Raw genomic sequence first — 20,143 nt, 5'->3', positions numbered from 1 at the left:
ACGGTGGGGGCCCCCCTCCACCCCTTACACATCGGGAGATGGGGTTTTAGAGTCGTGTGTGCGCGCGTGTGTGTGTGTGTGTGCGTGTGTGTGCGCGTGCGTGTGCGTCCAGGCCATAACATTGACATTGAGCTTTTGTCATCAAATTTTCAACAAACTTTTTTGATGAGAATATGGAGAAAATAATTTTAAAATTGGGTCGAAATGTGAAAGGACAGAGTTATAGTAACTATAAGTAGCCTTCCTTACCCTGAGTTATAGTAACTATAAATCGCCCTCCTTACCCCAGAGTTATAGTAACTATAAATATCCCTCCTTACCCCAGATTTATAGTAACTATAAATAGCCCTCCTTACCCCAGAGTTATAGTAACTATAAATAGCCCTCCTTACCCCGAGTTATCGTAACTATAAATAGCCCTCCTTATCCCAGAGTTATAGTAACTATAAATAGCCCTCCTTACCCCGAGTTAGAGTAACTATAAATATCCCTCCTTACCCAGAGTTATAGTAACTAAAAATAGCCCTCCTTACTCTGAGTTATCGTAACTATAAATAGCCCTCCTTACCCCGAGTTATAGTAACTATAAATAGCCCTCCTTACCCCGAGTTATAGTAACTGTAAATAGCCCTCCTTACCCCAAGTTATAGTAACTGTAAATAGCCCTCCTTACCCCAAGTTATAGTAACTATAAATAGCCCTCCTTACCCCGAGTTATAGTAACTATAAATAGCCCTCCTTACCCCGAGTTATAGTAACTATAAATAGCCCTCCTTACCCCAGAGTTACAGTAACTATAAACAGCCCTCCTTACCCCAGAGTTATAGTAACTATAAATAGCCCTCCTTACCCCCAGAGTTATAGTAACTATAAATAGCCCTCCTTACCCCCAAGTTATCTTCTTCTTCTTTCTGCTGCTCCCGTTAGGGGTCGCCACAGCGGATCATCAGTATGATCCGCATAGTGATTTGGCACATGTTTTACGCCGGATGCCCTTCCTGACGCAACCCTGGTCGCCTCTTACGACACAGGGATATGGTACACCTATTCTAACCGGGGCATACACCGGGCCCAGTGCACTGGTACTCACTTCGCTGACCTCGGAAGGATGACAGGCTGAGTCAACCCCCTGGTGTATTAATTCAGTGGCCCAACGGGGCTTGACCTCAGGACCTTTTGGATCCCAAGCCGCTGCCCTGACCACTGCGCCAACACCAGGCTTCCTTACCCCAAGTTATAGGAACTATAAATAGCCCTCTTTATCCCGAGTTATAATAACTATAAATAGCCCTCCTTACCCCGAGTTATAGTAACTATAAATATCCCTCCTTACCCAGAGTTATCGTAACTAAAAATAGCCCTCCTTATCCTGAGTTATAGTAACTATAAATAGCCCTCCTTATCCTGAGTTATAGTAACTATAAATAGCCCTCCTTACCCTGAGTTATAGTAACTATAAATAGCCCTCCTTACCCTGCCGCAGCAGATCAAGCAAGAGACCACCCCCCCCCCCCGTAAAAAAAAATTGCTTCCATGTTTGTTTATTTATTTATTTACCATTAAGCTTCAGTAGTGTGTCCAGGCCATAACTTTTTTAACCGATTGGGTTTGTATCATCAAGTCTTCAACAATCCTTGATTCTGAGAATATGGAGAGCACAAATTAATAAAAACTACAACATTTTTAACCTCCGCCATCTTCGAAGATGGATGGAGGTTACTGTTTTCACCCCTTTCTCTTTGTTTGTTTGTTACTTACGAAACCTAAAGATGTCGTAAGTATATTGATGCCTTCCGTTTCTGTTTGTTTGTTTGTTTGTTTGTTTGTAGGCACGATAACGCGAGAACAGAAGAAGCTACCAATGTCAAATTACACCACGTGATTCAGGAGGGTGATGGCTAGTGCTGATTAGATTTTGGTCAAAATCGGTCAAAGGTCAAGGTCACAGTGAGGTCAAACATAATTCCGTAAATTCATGTGGAGAAATGGAGATTTTTGCTTCGCTCGACGTTACGAGTTAGTTTTAACTTCGATTTTAATTTTGTCTTCGGTTTTTGCGATCGCTTAGGACGATTAAAACTCGGTTGTCGAAATTCTGGTAAAATCGGATGTTTTGGAGACGTTTTAAGATTGTATAAAAAATATTTCACTCGCCGCGTCACGGGTCGTCCCATGATGCAGTGCGCTCGAGCAGACGCGTCATTGGGTCACGTTAAGGTATAATATAATTGCGTGGAGAAATGGAGATTTTTGCTTCGGTCGACGTTATGATTTTTGATGGTTTGATACAGAATCATCGTAGAAACTTCTGGTTTGCGTCGCTACCTTCTCGAGAGACAGCTTTTATTAGACAAGGTCAGAGGTCAAGTTGACAATTTCATCAGTACCAGTCTATGACTGCTTGTTTGTTTGTTTGTTTGTTTGTAGGCACGATAACTCGAGAACGGAAGAAGCTACCAATGTCAAATTACACCACGTGATTCAGGAGGGTGATGGCAAGCGCTGATTAGATTTTGGTCAAAATCAGTCAAAGGTCAAGGTCACAGCAAGGTCAAATATTCCATTTTTGATGGTTTGGTACAGATAACTCGAGAACGGAAGAAGCTACCAATGTCAAATTACACCACGTAATTCAGGAGGGTGGCGGCAAGCGCTGATTAGATTTTGGTCAAAATCGGTCAAAGGTCAAGGTCACAGTGAGGTCAAACATCCAAAACATTCGATTTTTGATGGTTTGGTTACAGAATCATCTTAGAAACTTCTGGTTTGCGTCGCTAAGTTCTCTCGAGACAGCTTTTATTAGACAAGGTCAGTGGTCAAGTTGACGATATCGTAAGTACCAGTCTATGACTGCTTGTTTGTTTGTTTGTTTGTTTGTGAACAGTATTACGGAAAAACTCCTCGATGGATTTCGACGAAACTTGGTGGGGGGGTTAGGTATGGTCCAAGGATCATGCCATTAAATTTTGGACTTGGTTCCCCCCCCCAAAAAAAATTGTTGGAGAAGAAAAATTTTTTTCTTGCATTTCTCCATGTTTTAAGTGATTTCCAACCCCCCCCAATTTTTTTTACCCCCCCCCCAAAAATAGAGAATTTTTTTTTGCATTTCTGCATGTTTTAAGTGATTTCCAACCCCCCGCCCCCCCCCAAAAATACAGAATTTTTTTTTTTTTTTGCATTTCTACATGTTTTAAGTGATTTCCAACCCCCCCAAAAAATTGTAACCCCCCCAAAAAAATAGTTCGAGAAATTTTTTTTTTCATTTCTACATGTTTTAAGTGATTTCCACCCCCCCCCAAATTTTTTTACCCCCCCAAAAGAAATTGAGAAAAAATTTTTTGCATTTCTACATGTTTTAAGTGATTTCCAACCCCCTCAAAAAAATTGTTACACCCCCCCAAAAAAAATTGTTAGAGGAAATTTTTTTTTTTTTTTGCTTTTCTACATGTTTTAAGTGATTTCCAACCCCCCCCCCAAAAATTGTTTGAGAAAAATTTTTTTTTTTTGCCTTTTTACATGTTTTAAGTGATTTCCAACCCCCCCCCCCCAAAAAAAAAAGAAAAAATTTTTTTGCATTTCTACATGTTTTCAGTGATTTCCAACCCCCTCAAATATTTTTACCCCCCCCCAAAAAATTGTTAGAGAAATTTTTTTTTTGCATTTCTACATATTTTAAGTGATTTTCCAACCCCCCCAAAAAAATTGAGAAAAAGAATTTTTTTTTTTTTGCATTTTTACATGTTTTAAGTGATTTCCAACCCCCCCCCAAAAAAGTTACCCCATCCCCAAAAAATGAAAAAAATTTTTTTTTGGCATTTCTACATGTTTTAAGTGATTTCCAACCCCCCCAAATATTTTTACCCCCCCCCAAAAAAAAATTGTTAGAGAATTTTTTTTTGCATTTCTACATGTTTTAAGTGATTTCCAACTCCCCCCAAAAAAAATTGTAAGAGAAACAAAAAAATTTTGCTGCTTTTTTTTCAACAAAATTTCGATTTTTTTTTTTGCACTTTTACATGTTTTAAGTGATTTCCAACCCCCCCCCCCCCAAATGTTGGAGAAAAGAACTATAACTCTGTCAGCACTGTTGACATCATATTTAATGAATAAGATATAAGGTTCACTTGAGTGACCCAGCAATATTGGCGGAGGAGGTTTTGCACTCTCCCGAGTGCTCCCCCTCTAGTTAACCTCCGCCATCGAAGATGGACGGAGGTTACTGTTTTCACCCCTGTCTGTTTGTTTGTTTGTGAACAGTATTACGGAAAAACTCCTGGACGGATTTCGACGAAACTTGGTGGGGGAGATTAGGTATGGTCCAAGGATCATGCCATTAGATTTTGGACTTGGTCCAAAGTCCAATATGGCCGCTATGGTGGCCATTTTGAAAAAAAATATTTGAATTTTTGTTTTTGCATTTCTTCATGTTTTCAGTGATTTCCAACCAAAAATAAATAAATTTGTTAGAGAAAAAAAAAACAGAAAATTTTGCAACTTTTTTTCAAAAAAATTTCGATTTTATTTGAAAAATATTTGAATTTTTTTTTTTTTGCATATCTACATGTTCTAAGTGATTTCCAACCCCAAAAAAATGTTAGAGAAAAAAAAACAAAAAAATTTTCGATTTTATTTTTTTGGCATTTCTACATGCGCGTCGATCGAGTTTAGTTTATTCAATCGTGGTTCAGTAGAGTCTGATCCGTTTTGACCTACAATGAATGGGACATCAGGTTCACTTCAGTGACCCAGCACTATTGGCGGCGGAGGTTTTGCACTCTGCCAAGTGCTCCCCCTCTAGTTTTAAAACTTGTTTTCATCAGTTTTACTGTGAGTACAAAGCGGACACGGACTGGCTTTGCATTTTGAGATGTTTCCTAGTTATTGTTGCCTTTCCATTTTACATCGTGTCACCTTTTGTCCCCGTGGAGTAGAGGAATACTAGAGCCAGCTTTATTTACTTCCTTCGATCTTGTAGTCCTATTGAGTGATGTGGGCCCAACTTTTACACCACGTTGCTTAAAATTTCACCTGGACGTCTCTACAGGTATTACAAAAAACCAATACTTGTGAATAACAGCTCCTTTACAATGTACTCTCCAGATTTGGATGCACAATTGTTCCACCAGAGTGGAAGCTTTCGTGTGTCTTCGTGTTAGAATTCTTCAGACTTGTCCGTAGCCGGGGAAGGACATGTCATTCCTCAACCCTTTTTGCACCCCAAGGTGATCTTCGATACAAATGTCTTTGACGGACAATCGTTGCTATCGTGTACAACCGATTGTATGGAAATGTAAACAGGTTTCATGTTTCTGTTACCCACAGACGTTTTTGTAACTGGTCCAGGTCCACATTCACTTCTAAGCTATGTAGTCCAGGTTCAAATCTCGGCAGCTATAAACTGTCATCCCGGTGTTTAACAGGCAGGGTCATCACAGGATGGACGTCGAACTTGACAGCCTGTCTGCCGGAATTATTTGGTGGCCATTAGGGATCTCAGGGTATGCTTTGGGAAGAGTAGACGAGCTATCGCCAGCACCATGAACAAATTCCAAATGCCGGCCCTAACATTAGCCGAACTTCAGGCCTGGCCAGCAGGTTCATGAAAGACTTGGTCAAGCTTCTGCCGGCCAACCCCACAATAAGGTGGGAATAATTGTGGCCGTTAAAGAAAAAGACAGACATTTTTAAGTGATGTCCATCCTCCGACAAGGAAGGGAGATGCTTTTCCTGTTTTGTATTTATTTATTTATTTATTCCTTTCACTCTTTCCAACAATTACAATCTCTCACCATTCCTTTAATTTGAAATCGAGGTACTTTGGTTCAATGCATAAACTGTCATCATGGTGTTTCACAGGCAGGGTGACTCAGAGACCCATTGTTTCATATATGGTGTTGTTGTTCGTTTGTTTTCCATTTAGGCCCCCATTCCCCACTCGCTGATATCTTCATTTTCATCATGTGCATTAAATCAAAAAACACGTCATAATGTATATTGGTTATCAATATTATCTATCTATAACTGCAGCAATCTGTGTGTCTGTGTCTGTGACCGCTGTTTCTTGACAACCACTGGTCCAATCGAATTGAAACTTGCCAGGTATATTGCTGGGGCCCTGAGTATGTGCCTTTTCAAGGTTTGATATTAATCGGACAAGTGCTTCCCAAGCAAGTTATGGCCATTTATTTACCAAACCAATGACAAGACACGTTGCTGCGTAGGCATGGCCGATGGGGAAGGGGCGCCATTTAGTTACCGTGGCATAGGAGTGGCAATGGTCAATAGCAGCGAATGTCATGGCAAGCAAAGACAGGGAGGTAAACTTGATTTTAATTTTGATTTTAATTAACTCTGTGTGTGGAAGTATCACAGGAGTTGTTACTTCAATGCAAGCGATAATTTGTTGAATGCATGTGAACATTCCGTACGGGCACGCACCACTTCCGGATAGTGATGACTTAATGTATTCTAATAATTTCTCGATTTCTTATAGTTCGGAACTTTCTCTCTTATAGTTCGGAATTTCTCGGAACTAGTCACGGGTGGGCCTTTCGGCCTCACCACGATCGTGCCAATCGGTCCCCCGCGTGGGATAGGGTTGTTCGCCAAATTTGACCGACCTAAGTACCCACACGGAGGGTAGACCGGGCGATTGCACCTCGCCGCAGGTAGACTTCGGACACGGGCCACTTTAAGCGACCCGTTCCGTACTATCGGGATAACCGAGCGGTGTTATATCGTCGACCTCGACGGTTCCGATTAATTATCGAGCGTATTTAGCCCACTACCAACCCTTTACGTGAAGTAAGATGGAGATTCAATTAAAGAAAATACGAAGCGAAACGGGAAAAACAGTTCAACATGAGGCACATTTATTCCGCGGCAAACGGAAAGCACACATATACAATTACAACAATTATGCACCAAAAGCAATTGCAACAAAAGAAACACAATGCAGATCTACTACCGACTACGCGAGCACACGGCAACACTTCCACAGTTTTACTTTACAGACGGCGCCGACAACACATATACTCAAAAGCAAAAGAAAAGTGCCACCCTCAACGACAAGGGGGCAGACGTGGTCTGTGGGCGCGAGACCGGCGGAGCCTACCCGTCTTGTGATGAGCCGCAAATGTCGCGGCGGTGCCCCGACTCCGCGCTCCTCCGCGGGTTTCGTTGGCACTGCTTGGAATGGGGTGGGAACGGGGCCCCCTTTCCGCACTATCTCAGCGTGGGGGGGAAAGAGGGGGGAATTGTTGATGCTCTGGGGAAAGAGGATAGCTGGCTTGCTTGGGTCCCGCGACGAGCGACTGCACTGCGCCTCGACCGCGCTCCCGGCTTCCCCTCTCTGCAGCTCCCCGACAGACTCCGAACCCCGACAGACTCCGACCTCCTCCAGACCCGTCTTGACTGCTGCTGCCACACTCCGCTGCCGCCACACCTCTCCAACTCGCCCGAGCCCAAAAAACTGCGACTGCCTCCAACTGCTTCCGACCCAAAACAAACAAAACTGAATTCGCACCACGCTCGGCGCTTTATAGTGCGGCAGGAGAACCCATATGCAAATTTCCGGATCAGGATGAGCTCGGGGGGCGGAGCCACGCTCGCCCATTGGACGGAGGAAAAGTGGACGTTAACCTCCCCTGATCCTCGAATTTGCATATATCGATTCTACTCCGACGCGCCTGGAGGCGGGGCCAAATCACCCCGCGCTTAATGATTGGACGGATCGGAAGTGGGCGTGTATCATTCCTGATCCGACTTCCCCTCGTAAAGGCCGCTCTTTGTACCCGCGGCTCGGCGCGCGTCCCGCACGAGGCCAGGACAGCCTGACGCTCGGTGCCCACAAGCGGTGCGGGAATGGTGGCAGAAGGAGGAGAGGTGATGGTGGTGGAGGGTTTATTGTGGCGGTGATGGCCATGGCGACGCTTGGAATGGCGGTGATGCAATGTTTACGGGAGCGAGCCGTGACGGTGAAGGTCGTGGCTGTTGGCGTTGTTGTTGTTGTGAAGCGGCGTTGCGGTTGGTGGTTGTGTGATAGCGGTTGAGACGTGGTTGGTTCAAAATAAAGATAGAACAGAAAAACGGCTATCTTAAAGGGTCGCAGCCCGAATGAATCACATTTATTCCCTCTAAACAACGGGTTCGGGGCTAACTACACATGTACTTACAGAGATATCTCACCTACGGGACCTGAATGGTAGTTTGCGAATTTCCTCAACCACAACAGTATGCAACGCAAAGGTGTGGTGTCGCATCATTGGCTGAGGGTGCATTTGTGCCGCCAATGCAATGCCCTCTGTAGGTCAGGGTAGGACTTTGTAGTTTGTTCAGGGTGCCGGCGATATCTCGCCTACTCTTCACGAAGGACATCATGGGACCTTTAACATCCACCAACGAGTACAGGCAGACAGGATGCCCAGTTGAACGTCCATCCGAGAGGCGGCACACACATTGATGAAATGTGAAACATGGCAATGAAATTTACACACAGATCACATTAGAGTGAACCACATGAAACACAGAGGTGGGAAATTTCGTGGTTTTGAAGTTATGGAGGAGACACACAGACACAGACACAGACACAGACACAGACACACACACACACACATTTATTAGTATAAATATATTTTTAAAGCACCATGTTGACAGTTTATAGCTGTGTCAGGATTTGAACCCAAGCTAGATGGCTCAGAGGAGAGTGTGCCTACCTCTAGGGTCTAGGCCATCCTGCCAGCCTTTCAATTTATCATTATCTTGGTAGAAGGAAACCTTCCCCTGACTGCAGCACTTTATGTGTGGTTTCACCCATACATCCACTAATACTATTACTGTTCCCTGGCCCTTTGCTTCTTCCGATATTTAGGTTTAACCTCTTCACGTTTCCTACTTTTCTCCACTACATCCCCCAACCCTGCCTCTCGAACGCGTCCTCTGATAACCCCAAAGTCTCTCATGCTTCTTCCGCTTCCACTTTTTTTATCTCGTCTTGTGCTTCCAACCACATTTTCCATAACCCAATCTTGGTATCCGATTCCATCTTGACATCTCCCCCTTATTGTACTGATACTTTGTCTTGTGCACTAAACTTGTTTCTCCACACGTGTTGTAGATATCCCTATCTTTTAAGAGGGTGCTTAAAATGGCGTTTCAGTTTACTAGTCGACAGGACTAGCTCAGGAGTTCGTGTCACCGTCTGTGTTCGTGCCACATATTACAACCACCACCCCTAACCCTCCAAGTATTTATTTACCTGTGTTTTGTACCATATAATGATGGAGCTCGTCATGATAGAAAAAATCATCCGTGTGTGTTGTGCTGACGGTGGTTGTTGAATGACCGGCGTGACCTTGTTTTGCATCTCATCGCTGAAGAAATTTGTGCTTACCCCATCTCCTCTGCATTCCCACCCGACGGCAGGGCTGGCTCCATAAACGTGGACACACTTTTATACTTTGATGGTGTTGTCTCTGAGACTGCGGTGAATGACCAGTTCCTCAAGAACACATACAGTGGGACCAAGCTTGGAAACTACACTGTGGACCCCACATCCATCCAAGTGAAATGTTTGTTTGCTATTTCACTTTCTTCAATTGTTTTACACAGCTGTCCTTGTTTTGTAAAAAGTCAAAATCATGAATTCTTTCTTGTTTTTATCAAACAATGATAAATATATTTTTTATTTTAAGCCATAGACTCCTATAGAGAAGGACTGGAACCTCCCATGCTCGGAGTTTTTAACTTCAGTCTGAAGGATTAACTTGAGTCCGGGGCTAAAATGACTTCTAGAAGGGCTAGAGACACGATCTCAGGATCCATATAGGGGTTTTTGAGGACGGCGAGTTCAATAGTGTCATTTTCAACACCACCTGAGGTCATCTTCAAGGTCAAAAGGTCATATTTCAAGGTCAAATTACTGAATTTTGGTATTTTTTTTGCCCGTTTTTGTGTCTAACTCATAAACGGTGAGAGATGGCTGATTGTAATAAGATGCAAGTGTGTAGAGCTGTCAAACTTTGATATTTATTGTCATATATCGTATTACATAAACATTATATGCATGTCACAACACTATGCCTATTACAACTATGTCTATGTCTATCACTAGTTGGAGAGCTTTTCTTGCCTCCTGAGGCATCCCAACGCTTTTTCTTTGTCACTTACATTTAGGACATGAGCTTTCAATAGAATGTTAGCTAAAGTAGTACATGTAGCATTACTACGAGCTAAAGGTGCATCTACAGAGGATAACAGCTCAGCAAAATGAAATCGGGAACGTATTTTAGTCTTGTCATATAAATTATAGGCATTATGAACAAAAAAGATGGTTGACATCGTCGGCACACTCAATCCACCTCTATTCAAATTATCTAGAAACTCAGATGACACCTCGTTACCATCTTCATCATCAATGATCTCCTCCATACTAGTGCTATCGCCATATTTATGAACAAGGTGGCCGGCCAAATAAACTACTTTATGCTTAAGGGCATCGTCAGACCCCAAGAGATCCTGAGTGTCTTGAGGAGTAATCTCGTCAATGCGTTCACTTCGCTCATCTGGATTTATGGAAGTTGTACAGTTCTTGTCGCAATCAATCACACGAGAACTAGATTCGGGCATAATGTCATGCTTAATGAGTGTTTGCAAATTTACAATTTTAGCTGCAGCCATAATGTCAACTATGTCAATGTTGAAGTTTCCACCGCTTCTTTGCCTGGCTTGGCCGAAAAACTTTTCCAAGGCTTCATCCACATTATTACGTGTGGACACAGTGAAGGCTTCAGCAGTTTCCCGAGTTAGCTTCAGCTTATGACCACCACCTCCTTGCCATGCGCAGGTAGATATAATTTGGCAGGCCTGCTCCAGCCTAGTGAAACTTGTACAGTCTGCTGTCCAAGGCTGTCTGGATTCGTCGCGCAGATGGATAGCTGAGAAACGGTCTTTCACGTTCATCATATTGAACCACTCACTCATTATCTGGGTGAGGATGATTGTGCCTTCGCTGATGCCCAGTGAATCCTTGAAGGTCTTTAAAGCAGCGACCATCTTGTCATTGAACACTTGGCATACCAATGGTACGCTCTGGCGTTGAAGGGGCTTGGGGAAAACAGCGGTGTGCGTCAACTTGGTTAAGTGAATAGGAGTAGCCCGGTCGATCTCATAGTCCTTCTGAATATCACTCCAGTAAGCTTTGTACTCATTACCATCTACGACAAATGAGAGTGTCTTGCCATCAACAGTAATCCAGTTGTTGCGAACATTTTTGAAGATGTGCACGTAGTCGTACACTAAGAACATAGATTGCTCTTGAATTGACAGCACTTGGCAACTTCCTGGTCCTCCAAGTTTTGAATAAACACTTTGGTTTGTATTGCAATTGTCACATATCAAAGAAATCACAGCACCGCCAGCACCAACTACAGCTGATGCAGCTTCGATAAGGAGTTCCTTCAGCTGATCGGCAGTTAGTTTTTTGCAGGGCAAAATGCGTAGAATATAGCGTGGACCACCAAAATGGCAGGCAACTTCAACAACCATAGCATGTGAAGCAAGCTTTTCGTGTTCTCCACCCGCTGCTGCATTTTGAGCATATCCTACAACATGCTGTTCAGAAAATCGCAATGTCTCGACCAGCTTTACCTCATCAAACATTAAATTGACCAAACGCTGTTGTGGTTTAAGCTGGTCGAACAAGGTTTTGAGGTTGGAGTCCTGCTGACTACTAGCAAGCATCTGTTTTACCTTTTTTGTTGATGGTAGAATGATTAAGCCGGATCGACAAATCATTTTGTATGCACTGGGTGAATGTTGTGAAGCTGCATTGCGAAAATCATAGTATCAGTCTCAAATCGGCGATGATCAAGAGGTTTGAACATAAGATGCAGCTGCGACAGAAGGAAGGTGAAATGAGGAAGCTCGTGTGCCTCAGTCATCCAACAGAGCTGGCTTATTACAAGCTGAAGAATTTCCTTGCTTGTGCATTCATAGATGTTTACCTGGTCAGTTATGGATCTAACCTGGGACCATTTTGAGAGCAGGCTGTTCTTCTGCAAAGGAAAAAGTCGTTTGGGCACCTCAATGCCATCTTTCTCAACTCTATTCAAGAATAGAAATCCAAAAGGTGAGTGAACTTGTTGGAAATGAAAGAACTGCTTGACAGTTTGTCCAGTAGCATCAGTTATTGATAGGTAAAGATTTTCCTGGTCTTTTATGATGTTAAAGCCAGGAAAATAGGAGCTGATTTTAGCACAGAAGTGGTCGAAATCTTGGATATTTTCTGCAGCCTCATCAGCTGCCTGCATCTTCTTAGCTCTTGATTCTGACGTAGAAGATGATGTTGGACGTGGGGCTGAGGTCACCTGCTTCAAAGCTGATTTCGGTACTCCAGGAAATATTGATGGGGGTTCTTTGGGTTGTTTGTCACCCCTAACTGACACCCAATCACAATTGAAATGTCTCACAAATATATATATATAAATATATATATATATATATATATATATATATATATATATATATATATATATATATATATATATATATATATATATATATTGTTGTGGTTACCAAATTCGCAAACCACCATTCAGGTCCCTTAGGTGAGGTATCTCGGTAAGTGCATGTGTAGTTAGGCCCAAACCCGTTGTCTAGTGGGAATACATGTCATTTATGCGAGCTGCGACTCTTCAGGATAGCCGTTTTTCTTTTACTATCTTTATTTTGGACCAACCGCCATGATCACAACCACAACATCAACCACCGACCACAACCACCGCTTCACCACAACCGCCACGACCTTCACGCACACCTCACAACCGTAGCATCGCCACCGTTCTTGCCCCGCTGTGGGTACCGGTGTTGGACTCATGCAGAACGCGCGTCGAACAGCGTGTACAAAATCACGGATTTTGTGCTTCAAAAACGGATCAAAAACGACACACGCCCACTTTTTGCCGTCCAATCGGTGAGCGAGGGGCGATTTGGCCCCGCCTCCAGAACGATCGATATATGCAAATTTGTGGATCAAAAAGCCTTCACGCCCACTTTTTCTCGGGCCAATGGGGAGCGAGGTGAAAGGTCAAAGGGAGGGGGTCAAAGGCGAAGTTACGGGGGGGGATAAAAGGACGGTGTTCGTCAGTCAGAAAAGAGAGAACGAGAACGAGAGAGAGTCGCAGAGGAAAACGAGAACGAAAAGGAGAACGAGGGTCGCGAAGGAGAACGAGAACGAGAAGGAGAACGAGAACAAGAAGGAGTCAGCAGGACGAGAACGAGAGGGAGAACGAGAAAGAGTCGCAAACGAGAAGGAGTCGGAACGAACGAGAACGAGAACGAAAGAAGTCTGGAGCCCGAAGCCTGCAGTGGCTGGAGAAGCTGAAGAGAGTCGGACGAGGGGGTGCTCGCGTCGGTGCCAGGAGCTGCACGCCCGAGGGAGGCCGGCAGCGCGACCTGGCCGAGGTGGAGACGCACACCAGGGATAATAAAGATCCTCTATACCCCGAGCATCAGCAACCCCCTCCTGTTTCCCCCCGCGCTGAGATAGTGCGACCAAGGGGGCCCCTTTTCCCACCCCCCTGCCTGACACTGTCCGCGAGGCCCGCGGAGAGAAGCGCCATCGCCGCTCCGCGTCCCATCACCAGACGGGTAGGCCCGACCCGGTCTCGGCCTCAGGCCTGCCTCATTCTTGGGGATTTCTTTTCCTTGGTTTTGGGTATGTGTTGTCGGCGCCGTCTGTGAAGTAGAATTGTATAAGTGTTGCCGTGTGCTCGGTAGTCGGTATTAGCTCTGCACTGTGTTTTCACTTTTATGTTTGCTTTTTGTGTAAATGGAATTGTGTTTTCTTTTGTTTGTGTGCATTTGGTGGAATTGTATTTGTGTGCTTCCCGTGTGCCGCGAATAAATGTGCTTTATTGTTGAACTGTTCTCCCGCTTCGCTTCGTCTTTTCCTCCATTGAACCCTCATCTTGCTTCACGTAAAGGGTTGGTAGTGGGCTGAGTACGCCCGATAATTAATCGAACCGTCGAGGTCGACGATAACACCGCTCGGTTATTCTGATAGTACGGAACGGGTCGCTTAAGTGGCCCGTGTCCGAAGTCGACCTGCGGCGAGGTGCGATCGCCCGGTCTACCCTCCGCGTGGGTACTTAGGTAGGTCGGGTCGGCGAGCAACCCTATCCCACGCGGGGGCTGATTGGCTCGATCGCGGTGAGACCGAAAGGTCCACCCGTGACTGGTTCCCGGCGTTAGTCCGAGAGGGTCACGACTGGATTGTCCGTCCGGTGGGCGACGTGCCGCGATTCGAGTTACGTGGCCGTTCGCACGCCGGCGGACGCGAAAACCGCAACACTGGTGTCAGGTCGTGCGATACAAACTCATCGCCCTCCTCGCGGCACTGGTATCGGAGACAGGAAAACGGGCTCTCCTGTCTCCGGCTAAATTCACGGGAATCGGTCCAGGGGTGAGAGAAGCGACCCCCGATTCCCTCCAAATTACGAGCAAGCAAATTAACCCTTTACGAGAAGCAAGATGGCGTCTCAAGGCGAGCGGGAGCCGGGGGTATTAGAAATGTATATGTGTAATAATGTAGGATCCATGGTCCAGAATGGAATCCCCGAGCAGGAAATGTTGTTTGTGCAGGAACACGGACTCGCCCAACTGAACCCAGAGCCCGAAATGGGTGCGGCAGCGGCCGCAGTGTATGACACCTCCCCCCCCCTCTCCACCAAGACCCTTCCCCAACCCTTGCCGAAACGGCTCAGCTGAGTGCATCCAACATGGCCCAGCTATGCGCCATGCTGGCGGCAATGAACGAAAAGATGAATGCGAAAATGATCGAAAAGATGGAAGCGAATATGAAAAACGAAATGAAAGGCATGAACGAACAAATGAACGAAAAGATGGATTCAAATACAAATGAAGTGAAAACGACGATGGATGCGAATACACAGCAAATGAGGGAAGAAATGAAAAAGCTGCGGGGTGAGACGCAGAACATGGGCCGATGCCTGCAGGCGGGCATGAAGGCCGTGACAAAGGAAATAATAGTTGAGACAAGGGAGGTAAAGGGTGAAGAGTTGGCAGAGACACGGGAGATAGAAAAAATAGAGGAAAGACTACACGAGGAAGACGGGGTAAGTGACGCACACACACACACGGAGGTAGTGGAGGACAATGGGGGTGAGCTCGCGGAGCGTGTAGGGACCCAGTGCGAGCAGCTGGATGGCCTCCTCCAGGAACGAGGGGAGGGAGTATGCCCCCTTGAGGCGAGTCACGACCAGGTGAGTTCGGCCGTGCTTCGCGAGGTTGAGGGGACGAGTGCTGTGGACAGGTGCACTGAGAGCTTGGGGGGTATAGAGGCCCCGGAGACCCTTGTGGGGACACAAATCCCCAGTGTGGTTGTCCCTGTGTGTGTGGTGCAAGGTGTGAGTGCGGCACCGTGTGTGGAAGCGACCCCGTGTGGGAGTGGTGTGGTGGCGATGGAGCCGGAGTACGTGCTTCCCAGCACGACGTGTGTGGATGAGGCACCGTGTGTGAGTGTCGCCGTGTGTGTGAATGAAGCACCGCGGGTGAGTGCCCTCGCGTGTGTGAGTGAGGCACGGTGTATGAGTGAGGCACGGTGTGTGGATGAGGCACCGCGGTTGAGTGCCCCCGCGTGTATGAGTGAGGGACGTTGTATGGAAGAGACCGCGTGTGTGAGTGTCGCCGTGTGTATGAGTGAGGTACCGCGGGTGAGTGCCCCCGCGTGTGTGGATGAGGCACGGAGTGCGAGTGAGGCACCGCGGGTGAGTGCCCCCGCATGCGTGAGTGGTATGGGTTATGCAAGGGAGACCGTGTGTGTGAGAGAGCGGTATGAGAGGGAGATGTCGGTTGGCATGCGGGAGCACGCAGCCGCGTCTCCCGGTGTGAGTTTAATGGTGTGGACTGTGTGCGTCGTAACACGCAGGTGTGCGTGGGTGGAATGGAGGCGACGACGGCGACATGGGAGGAACGAAAGCCGAGCAGCGGCTGTAGTTGTTTCGAGGACCGTGCCGGGTTCACCCAGCAGTGAGCACGCGGTTCGTGCTGTGCAACGCACGAGACCACCACGTGCTCGCTTGCGAGAGTGAAGTCCCGGTCCGGAAACGCACGCGGTGGATTTGCCGATCCCGCGGACGGACAAAGTTTAGGCAGGTAAACGGATTTGGACCGGACGGGTTCTCCACGCGATCGTGTGTGTTAAGCTCCAACGGGCAAAGCACATGTGTTCGCGTGGGGAACCCCTCGAGACGTGGGGCTTGTTTTTTTATGCGCACGGTGACGTCATGGCTGCACGTGGGGTTGGAATCCGGCAGGAGGGGTATCTCTGCCGGATGGTCCCGTCCAAGGAGGGACGAGGAACACGTGCAGCTGCATGACGTCACGGGCAGGTGCAAAGTGCGCGAGCTCTGAGTTGCCGCGCAGGTGCTGCGCATGGAAAAAAAAAAAAAGCAAGCCTCACTTTCGGGTGTACAGGATTCCTGGGCAAGGGGTGAAAGACCCCCCTTACCTGGGCACAGGATGAAAACTAGTTAGGGGGAAGGGTTAGCTTAGCTAGACCGACTTCATGGGGCAGGGGTAAGTCCTCATGGAGTCCGTGGAATGGATTAGGTAGAGGGATTTAGTGAGCTTTAGGTTGGGAAATAAAAGTTATTTGGGACATTTGAGAACATGGACAGACTTGTGAATGTGTAGAGGGGACGTAGCTTAGCTACGTAGGTTAAAAGGAACGTGCTGTAGTTTAAGGGACGACGTGGGAGCACGAGTTAGTTAGGGATGTAGTTAGAAGAATGGTAGAGTTCAGTGGTGTGTGTGTTGAAGAGTTGGTGAGTTATGAGGTGAAGACATGTTGAGTGAGGTGGAAGCATGTGCTTGGTGAGTGAGTGAGGCCAGCGGGTCTGTGTGAGTGGAGCGAATGGGGAATGCATGGTGCGATGAGTGATTGGGGGGAGGAGTGACTCCTGCCCAAGGGACCCCCGGGGTCAGTGTAGATTGAGTCAGTTGGGTTAGTCAAATTGAAAAATGGAGGTCGTTTTGTTGTTGGTGGGAAAGTAGGCTCGAGACCCATTTGGAGGGGTGCAGGAGCCCTGTTGACGGGCTTGGGAGCGTGGCTGCGAAAGGTGAGTATCGCTGAGTGGGTACCCCGGGCACCAGGCTAGTCGGCCGCGGTAGGCCATGGGCCCATGGGGGCCGGGATAGAGTAGTGGGCACGGGTGCGCCTGATTGGTGCGGGGGCCCGGGCGCCATTAGCCGCGTGGGCAGTGTTGTGGGCACGGGTGACCCTCGGAAAGGGGCCCGGGAGGCCGGCCTGCCACGTGTGCGTTTCAGGGGAGGTGCCATGGGGGGCACTCCCCGGTGTTAGGGAGCTGGTAGGCTCGGAGGCAGTGTTGTGCCCGGGGGTGCCATAGCGGGAGATTCGGCAGAGGGTCGTGCCTGCCAAAGGGAGCCACGTGTCCCAGCCATGAGACCGTGTGAGGGCACGGAGAGAAAATTGGGGGGCGAGGCCCGAAATTGTGAGGACACCAACACAGGCGACGGGAATCTGGGTTGTTAGAACCAATAGTTTAAGCAAGAGGCGCTTGTTGAAAGCCCCGGGGTAGTTTAACAGTTAAATGGTTAGGGTAGATTAGGAGATGTACCCCTCCGCACCATCCATCCCCTCGCTGTCGTTGTGGGCCGCTGGACCCATTTTGGTTATAGATCGCCGAACTCTGGGGAGGCCATTCTGAGGCTTCGTTGGGCCTCGACACAGGACGCTAGCTCTCCCTTGTTCCCCTCCGGGAAGGGAACGTAGGGGTTGGGAGTAGGCTAGGTGACAGGATAGGTTAGCCGAACAAGGACGATAAAGGGGGTTAGGGGACGATTTATAGTGGGAAAATAAAAGTAAAAATAAATAAAAAAATAAGTTGGGGCTAAATTGGGGTTTGACAAATTAAGGGAGTGGGTATAGACAGTGACAGGCAAAGGCGATAGGTTGGGAGGGAGACAGGTAGGTAGGTCCGAGCCCGCCTTCCAAGTGGCCAGCACCACCGCACTCCCTCCACCAACCTCCACTGAACGGCAAAGGCTGGCCAGCTTCATCTGTTGGCTGTGTTACTTCAAGGCCTGTGCCGGCCCACTTGATCGGCAGCTGTTGTGTTGCTGCAAGGCCTGTGCCGGCCAGTTCATCTGCTGGCTGTTTTTCTTCGAGGCCTGTGCCGGCCTGGTTCTGCGGGCTGAGTTTGCCTGCAGCGGCCTTCTTCTGCGGGCTGTGTTTGCCTGCAGCGGCCTTATTCTGCTGGCTGAGTTTGCCTGCTGCCTTTGCCATGCCATGCCCACTGCCCATGTTCACCAGCCCCGTTCAATTTTTGCTCTGCCCCCCCCCCCTGTTCATTTCCATGTGCGCCAGGATCCGCAAGGCAACAGTTTGCAAGCTGCGAGAACTGCCCTGTTGGCAGCTACAACACGGGCCTGCAGTGGCGGCCCGTGCACCGTGTTTGTGTACATCCATCCATTCCTTGTGTTCATTGCGTGTGCCACTTGAGCTGGCACGGAGACTACGTTTGTGCAGCCCATGCACCGTTGTGGTTCACTGCGTTCAGTTCAAAAGGGAAGGCCTTGGACTGCGTGTGAGCAGCCAGCCACGTTCCCTGTCACCTGCATTGTTTGAGCCAGAGACTGCATGCGGGCAGCCTGGCTCCCTGCTAACTGCTTTCTTTTTGCAGAGTTCAATGATCCTGGGCCATGGTTTAGTGTAAAATTTGTAAGTTAAGGTTAAGATGTACTGTACATATGAGTGCGCCCCCGGCATGTCTGTCCTAGCGCCGGCAATTTTATTTAAGTCGTCCGTGTGAGTGAGTTTGTTTAGATAGTTACGCAGCCCTTAGGTTATTTATTTTGGGGACACGAATACCATGAATGTCGCACTCAGGGATCCGTAGGTAAAATGTACTAGGGGAAAACTACACATGATGGCACACGAAAATTTGACGACTCGGGACGAGTCTGTAAAAAGGGGAGGGGGTAGTGTTGCAGTTACCAAATTCGCAAACCACCATTCAGGTCCCTTAGGTGAGGTATCTCGGTAAGTACATGTGTAGTTAGGCCCAAACCCGTTGTCTAGTGGGAATACATGTCATTTATGCGTGCTGCGACTCTTCAGGATAGCCGTTTTTCTTTTACTATCTTTAATTTGGACCAACCGCCATGATTACCACCACAACCACAACATCAACCACCAACCACAACGCCGCTTCACCACAACCGCCACGACCTTCCCGTCACACCTCGCAACCGTCGCATCGCCACCGTTCTTGCGCCGCCTGTGGGTGCCAGTGTTGGACTCGTGCAGGGCGCGCGTCGAACAGCGTGTACAAAATCACGGATTTTGTGCTTCAAAAACGGATCAAAAACGACACACGCCCACTTTTTGCCGTCCAATCGGTGAGCGAGGGGCGATTTGGCCCCGCCTCCAGAACGATCGATATATGCAAATTTGTGGATCAAAAAGCCTTCACGCCCACTTTTTCTCGGGCCAATGGGGAGCGAGGTGAAAGGTCAAAGGGAGGGGGTCAAAGGCGAAGTTACGGGGGGATAAAAGGACGGTGTTCGTCAGTCAGAAAAGGAGAACGAGAACGAAAAGGAGAACGAGAACAAAAAGGAGAACGAGAACGAAAGGAGAACGAGGAGGAGAACGAGGAGGAGAACGAGAACGAGAAGGAGTCGGAACGGAGGGGACGAGTGTGGAAGTCTGGAGCCCGAAGCCTGCAGTGGCTGGAGAAGCTGAAGAGAGTCGGACGAGGGGGTGCTCGCGTCGGTGCCAGGAGCTGCACGCCCGAGGGAGGCCGGCAGCGCGACCTGGCCGAGGTGGAGACGCACACCAGGGATAATAAAGATCCTCTATACCCCGAGCATCAGCAACCCCCTCCTGTTTCCCCCCGCGCTGAGATAGTGCGACCAAGGGGGCCCCGTTCCCACCCCCTGCCAGGCACTGTCCGCGAGGCCCGCGGGTTGCGGGGCCATCGCCGCTCCGCGTCTCATCACCAGACGGGTAGGCCCGACCCGGTCTCGGCCTCAGGCCTGCCTCATTCTTGGGGGATTTCTTTTCCTTGGTTTTGGGTATGTGTTGTCGGCGCCGTCTGTGAAG

At 47.8% G+C, this 20,143-nt stretch overlaps 1 protein-coding gene across 2 annotated transcripts in view; it reads left to right on the top strand.

Moving 5' to 3' along the window:
• Positions 1-20,143, top strand: part of LOC147015956 (uncharacterized) — an 83,581-nt gene that overhangs the window by 31,350 nt on the left and 32,088 nt on the right. For both annotated transcript variants that reach the window (XM_085848624.1, XM_085848625.1), the window contains exon 4: positions 9,424-9,569. In XM_085848624.1, coding sequence (XP_085704750.1) covers positions 9,424-9,569 — 146 coding nt within the window. The remainder of the gene's footprint in view (positions 1-9,423; positions 9,570-20,143) is intronic.

The sequence above is a fragment of the Eptatretus burgeri genome, chromosome 12 (assembly GCF_056783735.1).
Source record: "Eptatretus burgeri isolate ZD-2024b chromosome 12, Ebu_testis_v1, whole genome shotgun sequence".
Taxonomy (NCBI): domain Eukaryota; kingdom Metazoa; phylum Chordata; class Myxini; order Myxiniformes; family Myxinidae; genus Eptatretus; species Eptatretus burgeri.
The sequence above is the reverse complement of the archived record's forward strand: the minus strand, read 5'-3'. Positions and strand labels throughout refer to the sequence as shown.